The 17,272-nt window shown below is 41.3% G+C and overlaps 1 protein-coding gene across 7 annotated transcripts in view; it reads right to left on the minus strand.

Annotated features, from left to right (window-relative positions):
- Positions 1 to 17,272, minus strand: part of SOX5 (SRY-box transcription factor 5) — a 454,554-nt gene that overhangs the window by 141,329 nt on the left and 295,953 nt on the right. For 5 of the 7 annotated variants that reach the window (XM_089527612.1, XM_089527607.1, XM_089527608.1 and 2 more), the window contains 2 exons: positions 15,188 to 15,311; positions 2,811 to 2,896 (listed from right to left, as the gene is read on the minus strand). In XM_089527612.1, the coding sequence (XP_089383738.1) occupies positions 2,811 to 2,896; positions 15,188 to 15,311 (210 nt within the window). The remainder of the gene's footprint in view (positions 1 to 2,810; positions 2,897 to 15,187; positions 15,312 to 17,272) is intronic. The other 2 variants (XM_089527613.1, XM_089527609.1) reach the window with 1 other exon arrangement.

Consider the following 17,272-nt stretch of genomic DNA (forward strand, 5'->3'; position numbering starts at 1 on the left):
TTCCTTTTCTTTCTAAGGTCCTAGAACGGGTCGTTTATTCTCGCTGTATTAAGTTTCCTGGACCCTTTCCAGTCTGGCTTCCGCCCACGGCACTCTACAGAGACAGTCCTCACCAAGATCTCAAACGATCTCTTGCGGTCCAAGGCAAATGGCCTCTACTCTATTCTCATTCTTCTTGATTTGTCTGCAGCCTTTGATACTGTTGATCACTGTCTCCTGGTTGATTTACTTTCTGACCTTGGGTTCTCTGGCTCTGCTCTCGACTGGTTTAAATCTTACTTGTCAGACAGATCTTTTGCAGTGGTCACGGGTGGTCAGACTTCGTCCTCTGTTCCCCTATCTGTTGGAGTTCCCCAGGGCTCTGTCTTGGGTCCCCTTCTGTTCTCTCTATATACACTGTCCCTAGGTAAACTCATCAGTTCTTTTGGTTTCTCCTATCATCTGTATGTCGACGACACTCAGCTGTATTTCTCCACCCCTGACCTTTCTCCAAGGCTTGAACAGCAAGTTTCTTCTTGTCTGACTGCCATCTCTCAGTGGATGCGGCTTCGGCGCTTGAAGCTCAACATGTCTAAGACTGAGCTTCTTGTCTTTCCACCTAAACCCACCCTTCACTATTCCTTTTCTGTTTCTGTTGACGACACTTCTATTCAACCGGTTCATCAAGCTCGCAGTCTTGGCTTCATTTTTTACTCTTCTCTGTCATTTATTCCCCAGATCCAGGCCACCGCCAAGGCCTGTAGATTCTTTCTCCACAACATTGCCAAGATCCGTCCATTCCTCTCAGCCTCTACTGCCAAGACTCTAGTCCATGCCCTAGTGGTTTCGCGACTAGATTATTGTAACCTCCTTCTGACAGGGCTTCCTCTTTCACCCCTCCATCCTTTAATCTCTGTCCAGTATTCAGCTGCCTGTATTGTCCCATCCGCTCGCCGTTTTGACCATGTTTCACATCTTTTATCCTCCCTTCATTGGCTCCCCTTCCCCTTCTGCATCTGGTACAAGCTTTTATTATTTACTTTCAAAGCCCTCCATGGATTGGCCCCTCCTTACTTATCTGACTTTCTTTCTTCTTACATTCCTACTCGCACCCTCCGCTCTTGTAGTCAAGGTCTCCTGTCACAGTGTAGGACTACCACTGCCCCCTCCCGAATTCGTCCCTTCTCGCTTGCTGCCCCTTACTCCTGGAACCTTCTTCCCCCATATGCACACCTCATCACTTCTCTACCCAGTTTCAAAACTGAATTAAAGACTATATTGTTTAGAGAAGCATTCCCAGAGGTGAGCCCCTCTCTGACCCAGGAAGCCTCCTTTTAACCATCCATTAAGAAGCCAAGCCCTTCCTCCAGTCCATCTGCCTTGGTCCAGGCCTGGGAGGTGGAGAAGAACTGCTGGACCTGATCCCATTCCCCACCACCACTCCCCTCTCCTTTTGTGTCGTGTCTTCTTAGATTGTAAGCCTGAGGGCAGGGAACCATCTAACTAAAAGATTGTATGTACAGCGCTGTGTAAATTTACAGCGCTTTATAAATAAAAGTTAATAATAATAATAATAATAATAATAATAATAATAATAATAATGTGCAAAAGATATCAATTCCTGCACAAAAGTATTGTTGTTTTTAAACAACCAAAATGCTGGGGGGAGTACAGCTTTATGGACCTTGCACAAATACATGGATTCCTGTTAAGAACCATGTGTAACTTTTTTTGAAATGTGTTTTTTGGCACAAAAGACAATATTTTTGCACATTGTCTTTTCTTAGGTACATGTTTTCTACACTGAAACATATGATCTGGCTAGCAAAGCCACGTGGATTTTTACAAAAATGAATTTTACCCAACAAAGTCCAAAAGTACAAATAGTATTTGCAGATTGGGCCTACATCCATATATTCTCACAAGGTGGGAAGAAAATTGCTTAAATTATATACTCTTGCATGTGGGAACAAAATACGTGAACATTTACATCACTCAAATCAAGGATTTTACCTCACTTTCTCACAGTGAATTTGTTAAGTCAAGGTGAGGCACAAGATACATAAAAATCTGAGTACTACAGCTCACTAAAGATTCCTGGCTTCCAGTTGTTCTGCCATAGCAATTGAAAGATGGCATTCCTCCTGCCCTCAATTATATTGCTGAAATGATGGCAGTTTCGAATAACCAGAAGTAGATTTGGATGTGAAATGACTATGGTTTACATTCAGTGCTAGTTTGTAAACCAAATTCTTGACTTCAGAATTTTCCAAATTATAAGGACATTTCATTCGTACCAAGATCTGCACGACAGATCTCAGTGCACACAAATTTGGTTGTCTCTACCAACCCCACATGTACATAGGTACATTTTTGGTCATTTCTAAGCCAAGTGCTGTCTGCTGCACAGAATTGCTAGCAATCTGAGAAGAAATTCATCATTTATATCTATTCCTTCCCCTCATCAACATGTTACAAGTATTCTAAGACTAAACTTGGAACCCAAGGAAGGTAGGAAAATACAAGGGAAGAGAAGTGCAAATGTGTGTTCTACTACTATTATTTGCCTGCTAAGCTAAAAGCATCACCAGGGAGTGGAAATGATCCTTCAAATAAAGCCTCCCTCATCCAGGTGAAAAGAAAGCCATCTGCAGATGCAGTTTTGCAAATGAAAAAGCAGGCTGTGCCAAAAACAAAAAACAAATAAATAAAAGAATCAAAACAAAGGTTGGGGATGGGGTGGAAGAAACACGTTGTGTATTTCAGGCTGTTCGAATGAGAGAGAAAACCATTTTCCATATTTATTTAACCTTTGCCTGGTCCAGACTTACCTGCAGTTGGAGAGGGCCTAAGCCGGGAGTTGCTGCGGCAGCAGCTGCCATGGTTGTTGGGATCAGCTGAACAGGGTAAGGGTCACCTAAGTAAGAGAATAATAGAGGCATCAGCACCTTTTATCTACTCTCCACCTGCAAATTAAACTCCTGCATTCACTCTTCCCAAAAGCCTTCTTTTGTATGCCTTGCTGGGGCCTAATGAAAAGCTCCATTGTGAAGCCTTTTACTAACACTCTTCACAATTCTGGCTGAGAGAGGAATGTGAATAAAAGGCACAAGCAATTAAGGCGGAAACCTCATCCTTTTTCATGATGTATTTAGGGAAATAGGGAGGGGGGAGCACACATTGATCAGAAGACTGAGCTTGAGAAGGTAGTGGTGGTGGGGGAAAGCCATGAAGGAAAAAGAAAAAGAATGGTGGTGGGGGAACACTGCAACCTTGATAAGAGCATCACACGAGAGGGGACAAATTTGCAAGCTTGTTCACAGTAAGCACTTAACACAATGGGGCTAACTTAGGGTTAACCCATCATGACTTTACTCACTGGATTCATGGATAATAGTCTGGGTGTGCTTGTAACATGCCTGTATTGACACCAGAGATCACTACGCAAGTGCCTTGAGCCTGTCATTTGTTGCTGTTGTGTGCTGTCAAGTCATTTCTGACTTATGGTGACCCCCATGGGTTTTTTTTTTTTTTTGTTTTTTTGTTTTTTTGTTTTTGGGCAGGATTTCAGAAGAGGTTTGCCATTGTTTTCCCCTGAGGCTGAGGGCATGTGATTTGCACAGGGTCACCCCAGTGGGTTTCATGACTGGCTGTGAATCAAATCCTGATCTCCAGAGTTGTAGTCCAACACAAATCAGTACACCTTGTTGGATCTCACATGTTTCATTAAGTTAATCTGCAATTGACTAGCCACTGAAGAAAGAGTTACCCATAACATTGTTCACAGGACCAAGAAATCCATTTGAAAATGTTTGATTTCATAAGGGAGGTGGCAAATTTTGGATACAGGCCCCATCTTTTTAATCAGAATATATCTCAATTTATTCAGTTGCTGGAGACTTTTTGGTGCTGGCACACATCATTTGAATTAATTGTCAAAAGGGTTTCATAGGGTAAAAGAATTCAGCTCTTTCCTACAAAGTGCAACAATGACATCCTATCCTTTTTTCTTGTAGAAAAGATTCCCGGGAGCTGTAGTCTAGAAAGGAGACTGAATTGTAATATTGTGACAAAATTTCTCAGATAAATTTGTTTAGTAGATTAGATAGGCACAGCAGTGCTTTTGCTTTTTTTTTTTTTAAGATAGGTCCTCCTGTCTTTCTGTTTTCCTATAACTGATATGAAATATTTTTTAAAAAGAAATACTCATATGAATCCTCTTTAAAACATTAGGATTGAACACATCCAAGAAAAGGCCTTACTAAATCTTGCTGTCATCTCTGATTTAATCTGAATTAACAATCCTAGTACCCCTTCTGTTTTTGTGCAGAAAACAAAGAAACAAATTGTTAACATCTAACCTTGCAGTTAACACAGATGTGCAGTGCTTTATATATTTCTGGCCTCTCTACATGACAAAATGTTTAAAAAGCTTTCCATTCCATTAATAAAGATAATTGGAGCATTTGTGCATGGACCAAAGATGTTCTAACAGAAATTACTGGACCAGGAAAGTCTTTGGAAACAAGACTTAGAACAGTACACATTTATTGTAAAAGTACAATGCATGGTCATGGTGTATCTGATTAAATGGGCATAATAAGTTTGTGGATGTGGCTTTTGAATTCTTGCTATTTTCCGTGATATATGTTTACCAACATGTTGCAAGTTAATGTAGGTCAACTTTTATTGGGCTTTACCCAATGTTACAATCAATCATGCAACAGTTGTTTCTAACCACTCGTTCCCACTCCATCTCCAGAAAATCCTTTCCTGAAGATCATCAAAAGTCTGTAATGGAGGGAGGGGTTTCACCAAACATCTGGCAACTTCAGATACAAAAGACTGCTGCTCACAATGGTAGCTGAGATTACATCCCCAGCAATAGTTCTTTATGACACTGAATGCACACATCTTCTAGCCTCACCATTCCTGATGTTCCCATATGTTCTTGGGCTGGGGGAAGGGGAGAGATAGTGCTCCATCCTCAGTCCCCACATTTCATTTAGGTATCATAAATAGTTGGCAGGTGCTTTTCACAGGATCACTAAGCCTTCATGACCTAGGTTGTTGGTTGACAGTGGTTAGGAAATTACTGTCATCAATAGGCCAAATGTTTTTGTTGGCTGGGATCTTCAACATTCTGAGTTAGGGTTGCCATATTGCTTTGTGACAGAGATGGGTAACCTTTGGTTTTTTGTTTGCTAAGGATTATCACCCCAACAATCACCTCCCTTTGTTCATTCGGGGTAGGACTGATAGAAGTTGTAAGACAACACACCTGGAAGGCCAAAACATCCCCAACCCTGTTCTACAAAGCACAGAGTGCTGTTTAAATGACCATCAAAATGATAGCAATGGCCCTATACAGACAGCCAAAATAAAGCTTCTTCAAGTCACTTTGGAGGTATGGTGTTTCAATGATGCATGCATCCTAAGAGTCTGGAAGCTGCACCAAAGCTGCACTCCAGTCCTTAGGACTGGAGCATGGGCTTTGGTGCGGCTTCTGGACTCTTAGGACGCTTGTATCATTGAAACACCATACCTCCAAAGTGACTCAAAGAAGCTTTATTTTGGCTGTCTGTATCAGGCCAATATGTCTAAAGGTGTCTTTTTTTCTGAAGGACCATCCACTCCAAACCTCCACCACAGTGAGAAATATCACTTGATGTTTAAGGATGATTCCTTTTTGATCTTTAAATAGCAACTAATTTAGCACATTCCCCACTGTAGTAAGCTGTATTGATGTTGTTGTGTGTCTTCAAGTTGTTTCCAACTTAAGGCAAGCCTAAGGCAAACTTATCATGGGGTTTTCTAGGGTGCTGAGAGTGTATGCCTTGCCCAAGATCATCCAGTGCATTTTCATGGCTGAGCAGGGAAGTTGTAATCCAATGCTCAAACCATTATATCATGCTGTTTCTCAAGTTGCATTGTGCATGTGTGCCTTCAAGTTGTTTCCAGCTAAAGACAAACCTATTGTTTCTCAAGTTGCATTGTGCACGTGTGCCTTCAAGTTGTTTCCAGCTAAAGGCAAACCTATTGTTTCTCAAGTTGCATTGTGCATGTGTGCCTTCAAGTTGTTTCCAGCTAAAGGCAAACCTATCATGAGGTTTACTTGGCAAGGGTTGTTTAGAGGATGTTTGCCATTGCCTTCACCAGAGGCTGAGAGCATGTGACTTTTCCAAGGTCACCCAGTGGCTTTCATGGCTGAGCAGGAACGAAACCCTGAGTTCCAGTATCATAGACCAACCCTCAAATCACTACATCATGCTGGCTCTCAACTTGTATTATAGTGCTATGTAAAATCATAATTATTTGTAACAAAATGTGCCTTTGTGTGCTTTTTGTGCAAATCAATGTCCTCTTTTGGGCAATGAATAGGTAGGTGCCCCATCCTGACCCCACTTTCAATTCCTTCTCCATTCTTCCTCTGGAGAGAAGAGTCTGGAACCTCAACTGTGTCATCAACTGTCCATGACCTGAAGAGACTGTCGTAAACATCCCACATATCTCTAATAAATGTGCTTTTTATTTTAATTGTAAGCTGCTTTGGGAGCTAGTCCTGGCTGAAAAGCAGACTATAAATAACAGTGGCAATAACAATATGCTGGTCCTCTTCAAATCCATTAGAAGTAGCTGTGTGGACCAGAACATAAATTCTATAGCCCACAATGTGATAATGGTTCTGTTGGGTCAACTGAAAAGGCACAAAATTCTCTGTGCAGGCATTGAACGCCACACATATTCTTTCCATGTGAGCAAAGTGATGATGGACAAAATGGGCCAGGCATTTCCATCTAAGCTTTGATTCAAACCAGGTACATAATGCCTGAACAGGGCTTATGTATATATAAAATCTATATCACGTTATTCCTCCCCCCAACTCTCCACTCTCCCCTATGGGGCTTGGCAATTTGTTAATGTCCTGGACATCATCTGACAGTACTTAAATCAGAAATTAGCCAGGAGCCTTCACAAAGCCATGCCTGCGGGTCTTGTGTACAAGAGGCATTATAATATGGCCCACATGATACCCTATTAAACAATGAAACATGTGATGGACTAAAAAGCAGAGATACATCAGCAAATCTGCCTGGGGAAGTTTATGGTGTTTAAATCCTAAACATTAATTTTATTGTCCTGTACAAAAAACCAATTAACTATGAGTTTCATAATTTTTTATTGGATGTAGAGGATAGTGTTCAAATAACTGACGAATGGTAAATTCAGCATATTTTAATTTTATTAGCCTTGGCTTGTCTACACTCATACTGATTTGTGCCAAGAGTAAAGAGTAATTAGATATTTCATCAATAACTGTGCTGAGGTTTTTTTGTATTTTTTTAATTTCTAGCTGATACACACACAAACATAAATACACACATACACACACACCCTTTACCTATTGTATGTATTGCCCTTTCCTTCTTAAAATGTAGGTATGTCTGAAATTGGAATAAAGATACCCCATCTGTAAAGCTCAAGGTGATGATATCTGACTCACCACATAAAAGGCAGTTGAAATTAATGGTATTTTAAAAAGTGAAAGTGGGCTGAATTGTTCTCAGAATTCTTTGTGACAAGTGAAATGGCCAAATACTCATTTTAAAGAAAAAAGGTAAAAATTGAATTCTAGAACATTTCATACCTGATTTCTCATCACCTAAATATCTGTGAATATATATATATATATATATATATATATATATATATAGCCGTACTCGTCAATTTGCCATCTGTATACCCTTCCACAATGTCATGTGCAGTGGTAGAATGTGGGCCAAAATACAGGAGAGGGACCTTGGAAATAAATCTCATTAGTTAAGAGAAAAAACAGAGCTTGATAGATAAATTTCACATTCCCACCAATCTTGTCTACCACAAACAGCAATTTCCTCTGTCACTTCCACCTATTTTTCCAAAAGGTTTCCAGATAATGGATGGAAGTGGCAAGGAAAGATGCTGAGAAAGAGATATAAGGAATACACACAAATTTTCCCATCTTTGGCAAGAGAGAGTGCCTTGACATATTGAGACACCTTATCAAGGAGATAGCCAATCAGCTCAAGCATTTATTTATTTTTTTGGTATTTCAGGTCTTAACTGGAACTAACTGGAAAAACAGACTGCTTGGTGCTAGTAAAAATAGGGAACATTGGAACTACATAGTGTAAATCTCTGCATGCAGATTTACACTTAATAGTGCTATGTAACATTTGTGTTGAATGGCAATATCGTGCAACTGGATCAAGGCACCAAATGTGCAACTGAAGGCACAACCAAATTCTACACACCCATCTGCAATGCATATGTGCATCCGTGCCAAATGCTCATTGAGGTGGAATGGTACTGAATATGCAACTTCACTTCCACATTCTTGAACTGAATCCAGCTCTGTCTCATTGAACACAAATGGTCAATTGTTTTCACAGGGGAACATGCACATGTTTAAGATACCAACAAGATTCTGACCATTTTCTGATTGCTGTTGTCACCACTGTGAAACTGTGGAAAAAGTAGGAATGTGGGAAACCTACTGGATACCCACACAGCTTCACCAACAACCGAGAGAAATCATCCTGACCTAGGTCCTGTCTGCGCTGGCCAGGTTATTCCAGGGGTAGCCTGGAGTATCCTTGCCCCAGAGCTGCCCTGACCTTCCCCTGTTACCTTAGCCCTCTGTTCTGATGCCAGGCAACTGTCTCCATCCCACTGTGCCACCAGGTTTGGCCACTGCCACAGCAAGTGATTCGTTTCTAAGGTCAGAATGAGGAACCCAGGCTCAATCATATAGCTGGGCACCTTGTTCTGACCTCAGAGTGAAGCAACCTGTTGCAGTGGTGCCTGTGCCAGGTACAAATTGCTGCCCAGTGTCAGAACATCTCCTGGGAAGATTTGGAGCAGCTAGTGCGTTTTTAAAATCCACAGCAGTGTTACATCCCGAGTTTGACACGGAATGGTCAAATGTCGTCCAAATTGCTTGCACCAGACTCAGAGATTGGACAGTGTGTTGTCTGGTCTCCTTGCCAAGAGGATGGGGTAGGGGTAGGGTGAACAGATGTCATAACCGCAAAGGAGGACAAGGCCCCATAAAATGTAGGACAATCAAGAAAAATGTAGGGCATTACAACATAAAAGCTAAAAACACTAATATAAATACACATTGATGCTTCTTAGTCATACTCAAAATGGAAAATGTTTTGGAATTCCTCCTGAACTAAAGGTTCAAATGTAGAACATATCCTGGAAAACGAAGACATCTGGTCATCCTGGGAGGGGGCTGGGGGGCTGGTTTATTTGGCCTGTGCAGACAGGGCCCTACATTCAATCTGCATGGAGCTTTATGTGTGAAGCAGGACATCTGAGATTCCCTGTGGACTTTGGGCCTATACAGACCGGCACTTTGTGCCAGCCTGTGGGCGGAGTCAGAGCACAGCATCCTCATGCTAGATGCCCTAACTCTGCCCCCAGGGAACCATTTTGACACGCGCCGGTCCAAACAGTGTGCACCATCATGGTGCGACTCCGGTGCTGCAACCACATGATGCAGTGCTGAAGGGGCATCATAAAGCCACGCCACCACAGCTATGGTGCCCCTTGGCTTCCGCTTTTTGCAGCTCCTTTTTGCGCCCTCCAGAGGCCAGATCGGGGGCTGTGGTGTGAGGTTACCATGGCTCTGATCCAGCCAATAAAGGGGCAGCCTGTATAGCCCCTTTGTCTCATAAAAGGAAGATGTTTACCAAAGATAGCATTATGGATGGATGAAGCTGGAGTTTCAGAAACCTCTCCCTGGTATGCAGTTATTAAAGACATCTTTCAGGCACAGGGAATAGGAGGGTTTAGTTTTCTTTCGCATTTCCATGACTACTCACTCCCCCCAAATCTGAACTCTGTGATGTTATGTCAGTCTCATGGATGTAAAGTGTCATGCAGCTGCCATGCTGTTAATATACTAGGAGTTAAAAAGCAAACATACATACACAGCGTCACACTGTGTTAAACAAGGAATTAATTGAATCTGCCTGATATGTTTAATGGGATGCATTCTTGACCTTTTCCAGGCCTACAAATAGAGCCGTAGTGATATTCAACACAGCTTTAAGTTACACTTTTGGCGCTGTGAATCACTACATTTCCTGGTTTGAGGAAGAGAAATGATGAGAACACTAGATGTCCATACTCTAGGCAGTTCAGCTATTGATGAGCTCAAGAACTTTGATTTTCCTCACTGGCAGCACTGTAGAGAAATGGGGAAATGTTTGTTGTGAATAGTGACGTTATGTATATCTTAAAAAATGTAGCTCTGATGATAACCTTCCCAAGAAGCCTGGATACAAAATGAACAAAAGTGAATCCAGTTTGAATCCCCACTTAGCCATGGAAACCCAGTGGGTGACCTTGGTCAAGTTCCACTTTCTCAGCCTCAAAGGAAAGCAATGGAAAAATCCGACTGAAAAAAATCTTGCCAAGAAAACTCCATGATAGGTTCATCTTAGGGGCACCATAAGTTAGAAATAACAACAATAAAATACCAATATATTTCTGGCCACAGAATACGTGCATGGGGTATGTGTGAGAAGGAAATAAAATCTTGTTGTCTTGGAAGTATTAGTTGCCACTCAGAAAATCTACATTTGAGAATAGTAAAAGCAAATCTTGTTTTCAATATGTTGTCAGGTGATCTTTGTCATTTTCTATATAACCTGGATATATATGTACTGTGTGTGTGTGTGCCTGTGTGTGCGCGCACACATATATACTGTACTGCTCTAGATATTGCATTTATGACATTCTGTTTTATAAACAAAAATCAGCCTTGAGGATTAACACATTTAAAATAGATATATCACAAGCTTAGCCCCTTTGCCTTGGAAATGAATTCATCTGCTCCTTTTAGTGAATACTGTGCTAACAAAGAAAGAAAGAAAGAAAGAAAGAAAAAGGCCCAACAACAATTGAGGAATTCATGAGTTAGTCAATGATACACTGATGCGAACATAATAAAGCCAAACAGAAGGACCAAAGACAGAAGCACCCCGAACAAGAGAGCCTCAGATAGCTAGATAGGAAACTGATGTCAGAAGAGTTAGATAAGCGGAAATGAATGAAACCAGTTTTATGAAATCCATGATGAAGATAAATTTGTTTGCTGGAACGAAGGCAGTTGTGATCTTCCCCCTTTCTTTTCTTTCTTTTTTTGTAAAAAACAACAACAACAACCCATGTCTTGATGACAGGAATACACAAGAATCTATATAGAGCTTCAACAGAATTGTCCAAATAACACACACGTACACACACACACACACACACACTCCCTTGAAAGCAAAGCCTTCAAGGATTAATCTGCAGTGTTCAACCTTAGACGGTTATAAAGATACTCATGCTTTGTGTTAGCCCATAAATTGGGAGGCATATGCTACCCTTGATCCATGCACAGAACTCCTGTTGAGATTAATGGGACTTGCATGTTGTTTGGAAGTTGCTTTCAAAAAGGGCAAATTAAACCTCTTCATTAAATAGGAAACAGGCTGTTTTAGAAGGAAATCTTATTTCCTCTACAACAGTGTTAAGGTTGGGTTGTGTGGGTTTTTTTAAACTAGGGTGGGAGGAAAAAGAGACATTTGAAACAACAGCTGTTTTAGAAGCATTACGAGATGAATGTATTTCAAAAGTAGCAGGTCCATTTGCTTGAGTTTTATGTGCTGAAATGTTACCACTAAGAAATGTTCTCTCTCTCTCTCTCTCTCTCTCTCCCCCCCCCCCCCTTGCTGCAGGGCTGATCCAACACATTTTGCTGCCTAAGGCAAATGAGCCAGTGCACTTTAACCCAAACCCACCTTAGTTATTTTGGGCACACAAAGCAGTGAATTTTGCAAACACCACTCTCTCCCCCTTTCTGGTAGGAACAGAAATGTACTACAAAGCGAATATAAATGGAAATATGGTCTTTTAGATGGTCTTGATGATGATGACCTGCAAAATCTGCCAGTTGACCATCTTTCTTGGTAGGGGCATAGTGAGCCACCAAGCCAACTCTACTAACCAAGACATTCTTTTGCTCTCCCTTGGGACACCATGTAAACAAACAAAACAAACAAGCTTCATTTAATGTAAAGTCGAAGGCTTTCATGGCCGGCATCCATAGTTTTTTGTGGGTTTTTCAGGCTATGTGGCCAGGGGAAGTGTAACCCTGTTGATGCTCTTGGACATCTCAGCGGCCTTCGATACCATTGACCATGGTATCCTTCTGGAACGCCTGAGAGATTTGGGTATCGGGGGCACTGCGCTCCAGTGGTTCCGGTCCTATTTCTCGGGGAGATTCCAGATGGTGAGGCTGGGAGACAGTTGCTCTCATAAAAGAGGGCTTACATTGGGCATCCTTCAGGGCGCCATTCTGTCCCCCATGCTATTTAACATTTACATGAAGCCGCTGGGTGAGATCATCCAGAACCATGGAGCTCGGTGTTATCAGTACGCTGATGACACCCAGATCTATCTCTCCATGTCTCCGACTGATACAGTGACTAAGGTTGGCACCTCTCCTCTGGATGCCTGCCTGGGGTCAGTAATGGGCTGGATGAGGAAAAACAAACTCAAGCTGAATCCAGAGAAAACAGAGGTACTCGTGATAGGTCTTCCGAATCCAGATAGGGAAATTTGCCATCCTGTCCTGGACAGGGTTACACTTCCCCTAAAGGACAAAGTTCGCAATTTGGGAGTACTCCTGGATTCATCTCTGTATAGGAGAATAATTTTGAGCAAACAAATAAATCAATCAATCACATTTTACACTGTGGCCTGAAAGGTAAATGCCACTAGGCCCTGCTTGCCACTGAGTTATCATCTCAAGTAGATGCGATGCCCAAGAGTGCTTGGTACCAGCTTCGGCTGATACTCCAACTGTGTCCCTGTCTGGATTGAAAGGACCTAGAAACTGTAACCTCTTGTTTGGATTTCTGTAATGCGCTCTACATGGGGCTACCTTTGTATCAGATTCGGAAGCTTCAGTTGGTTCAAAATGCTGCAGCCAGATTGGTCATGGGTACAGCTGGGTCGGATCATATAACCCCCGTGTTAAAATCTCTTCACTGGCTGCCAATTTGCTTCCGGTCCCAATACAAAGTGTTGGTCATTACCTTTAAAGCCCTACATGGCTTGGGCCTGAGTTACTTGAGGGAACGCCTCTCCCTATATAATCCGCCTCGCACCCTTAGAACAACGGGGAAACTCCTACTTGAACATCCTAAGATGAGACTGGCAACAACCCACCAAAGAGCTTACACTGCGACAGCACCTACTCTTTGGAACGCTCTCCCGGAAGAGATCTGGTCTAGTAGTACATTGGAAGCCTTTAAAAAGGCTTTAAAAATCTATCTCTTCCAGCAAGCATACCCTCCCGACTCTTTTTAGAGAAATATTCCCCAATTAGATTAAGATACTTGATAGCCTATAATTTTGACCATTTAATTTCTAATTTTAGATAATTTTATTGAATATTTATTATTGTAATTGAATGTTTTAACTGTTTTTATACTGTATTATGACGTTTGTCACAGTTTTACCTGATGTGAACCGCTTTGATCTCGAGGAAAAGCAGTATATAAATAAACAGTTTATTATTATTATTATTATTATTATTATTATTATTATTATGTTCTAGCAGAGTTTCTTTCTGACGTTTTGCCAGCATCTGTGGCTGGCATCTTCAGAGAATGCCAACCATAGATGCCGGTGAAACGTAAGAAAGAAACTCTGCTAGAACATGGCCACATAGCCCGAAAAACCCACAAAAAACTAAGATTCATTTATATACCGCTTCATACTGCCTAAGCAGTGTACAACTGTAAGCTAATTTGTCCCCAGCAATCTGGATACTCATTTTAGCAACCTCGGAAGGATGCAAGCCTGAGTCAAGCTTGAGCCCCTTTGCTGGTCTTGAACTCGCAACCTTGTGGTTTTGAGTGATTGGCTGCAGTACAGGCATTTAACCACTGTGCCACCAGGGCTCCTGGTGGTATCCCACTGTTCCTCAGGCTGCCAAGATGAGGATAAATCACACCAGAAGCAACTATAATCTCAGCAAAGAGGAACAGATCACAGAGAAAATTGACAGGGAAGAGACTTTGGCTTGGCACATCAGAGGATGTGCCCCAGTCTTCAGAGGGTTTGTACCCCATCTGCAAACAGACCCACAAGCAACAAACTTGGCTTGTGATTGCTTAGAGGATTATAGCATCTGAAAAACAGAAATTGAACCCTAACGTTTGCAGAAGCACAAAGGTTCTAGGAGGAAATTTCCCCTAAAGAGGTAACCCCTTCCCAAGGAAAATCTGCCAAATGAAGATTCAGCATACTCAGTGGAATGTTGTGTTTCTGTTGTTACAGAAAACCAGAGGGCAGAGAGAATGGAAAGGTGTATCCTGGAAGAGGGAAGGGCTTGCTGTTTTAAAATGACAGGAGAATTCCACACTAGTTTTTTGTTACAGATCTCTCTTATAAAGATAATATTATTGATTTTTCATATAAAGTTATTCTCATGGCTATTGAGATGAAGTATATGAAGATGAGGATGGTGCAAAATTCAGAACCTGTATTTGTATAACTTCCATAAGACTTGAGTTCAAAGTAAATTTGGATCACTTTCCATAAGTTTAGAGGCTGAAGTTTCCTATGTATTATGAGGCATGCGCTTCCTCATTTGTTCTATGGAGAATATCCAAATATTCAGAGATACATGAATGATCTTCCACCATTGGAATTAATGTCAGATGCTATTGCACACGAGGGATTTCTGTTGAATACATGAGAACCCTTTCCCAAGGGTTTGGGGATTTGGGGTTCATCTACACTGTAGAAATAATGCAGTTTGATACCATTTTAAAGTACTGTAGCTCTGTTCTATGGAATCCTGGGATTGGTATTTTTACCAGTCTTTAGACTTCTCTGCCAAAGAGTGCTGATGTCTCACAAAACTACAAATCCCAGGATTCTGTAGCATGGAGCCATGGCAGTTAATGCGATATCAAACTGCATTTTTTTCTACAGAGTAGGTGCACCCTTGACTTCCAGAAAAACTAAAATTATTGATTAATTAGTGTGAGTGTGGAATCACAAGTTCTGTTTTGGGCCAAATTACATAAATTCTAGTTCAGGCCAACTTTGGCTCACATCCCTACAGCCATGGGTTGGGGATGACTAGACTTACTGCAGCCTGCCTTGTAACTGAAACCCGGAGGAAGGAGGAATCCTTGCTGGGCTGCTGCTGCTAGAGTCCGCTGGTCTGGAGGGAATACTGGAATCATTAATGGCGGTAGCTGACCTTGGACCTGCTGGACAAAGAAGGTGAACATCAAACCAGATATCATGACTTTGTAATAGTATGTTTGCATAGTATGGCCATATGACTTGTATAGTGTGGCATGCATAGTACAGACAATAATATGCTTAATAATATGTTCAGCCTGTGAGGACATTTTTAGAGGACAAAGAATTTCAGTCTAGAAATGGATTTCCATGTTACCCTTCCACTCCAGAACTCAGGAAATGTAATATAGAGCAGGTATGGGCAAATTATGTGGCCTTAAATCCTCTTTTGGACCCCTCTCTCAAGCCACCAATGATCTCTAGAATTTTTTTTTTATTTTCAACTGAGATCTGGAACCACTATGAAATATCTACACATTTTGATCAGGAAGCAAAGCACAAATTGGTGGAACTGTACCATTTTTTCATAGAATCAAGCCACATAATCACAGACTTGAAAAAGACCACAGGGTCCATCCAATCCAACATACCGTTGTAAAGGAATACCGAGTCAAAGCACTCACAACTGATACCAATCTAGCCTCTGTTTAAAAACCTCCAAAGCAGGCTCTAGGTGCAGCCACACTGTTTGACACAACGTTAAATGCTGTAGCTCCATCCTATGGATTCCTGGGATTTGTAGTTTTGTTGTTGTTATTATGTGCTTTCAACCATTTCCAATTTATGGCAATCCTATCATGGGGAGTGCAGGGTTGTGGGCACCTTAAGGGGACTAATACCACTGTTCCCAAATATCTGCCTTTTGGCAGAAATGGGCTGTGGTGTTTGCCTGAGTACTTTTAAAACCCCGGAGCTCAATAGAAGAGAAGGTATGAATGGAGCGAAGCTGAGTGGGTGAACAAAGGAGAGGCCTCATGTTGTCTTTTAAATTTTTTTCTTTATTAACTTTCTTTACAAACATCACATCTTACCAAATTTTCACTTCAGCCACATGAAATTATGCAAAGCCCAGGATTTATTAGAGTGGAGCTACAGCACTTAAAAGTGGTGCTGAACTGCATTATTACCACAGTGAAGATGCGCCCCTAGTCCAAACTGCAAACTGCTGGCACATAGTATTTATAGGACTGAACTTTTAAACAACTTTGGGACAATTCCATTTCTGCCCTGACTTGATGTTTCTTCCCTTTCTCTTTTTACACACACACACACACACACACACACACACACACACACACACATAAAATTACAAAGAAACTTCACCCTCCTTTTAGAACAAAAATGAACAGCCGAGTGGAATTTTTGCATCATCTTCTTCGGCAGAGAGCCACCAAACTTTTTTTTTTAAAGAGGGTTCCAAGGATGAAAGTGACTTTGCCAAGCAAAGAAGCTTCAAAACAGAACTCAAAACACTAATAGAGAGACAGATGGCTCCACTGAAGGCTTTGCTGCCAAAAAGGGGAAAAAATTATATACAGAAAAAAAAAATCATAGTGATGTTATTGAAGCTGACTGGAAAGTTCTCTGATGACTACAAATACTCTTGTCCCATTTCAAGTGTTAACTCTGCCTCCAGGGCTAATATAAACTAAAACAGCACACACAGAATCACACACACAAAGTGCTTCTGCCAAGACCACAAGGTAGTACAAGTCTGCACTTGATTTCAAGTGACTTCTGGGTATACTAGGAAATGCATTGTGCTAAACTGTCCCTGTTTGGCAAAGGAGCCAATAGGAAAACAACCTTCCCTCTACTTTTATTTTTTCCCAAAGTACTATTTTCATATCTATCTATCTATCTATCTTCTATCTATCTATCTATCTATCTATCTATCTATCTATCATCTCCCCTCAAAACTCTTCTGGCTTCAGATGGGAAAACTCAGCTGAGTAATGGAGGTAAGAACAGCAGAAAAGGTGAGGATGGTTTGCATGGAGACCAAAATAACTCAGTCAAAACAATGCGATTTTCCATCCAAGCTGGAATGTAGGATGAGGAAAGTGCTTTAATACCTGCACTCTGT

The sequence above is a fragment of the Sceloporus occidentalis genome, unplaced genomic scaffold (assembly GCF_023333645.1).
Source record: "Sceloporus occidentalis isolate IW3139 unplaced genomic scaffold, rSceOcc1.0.p SCAF_5, whole genome shotgun sequence".
NCBI lineage: Eukaryota > Metazoa > Chordata > Lepidosauria > Squamata > Phrynosomatidae > Sceloporus > Sceloporus occidentalis.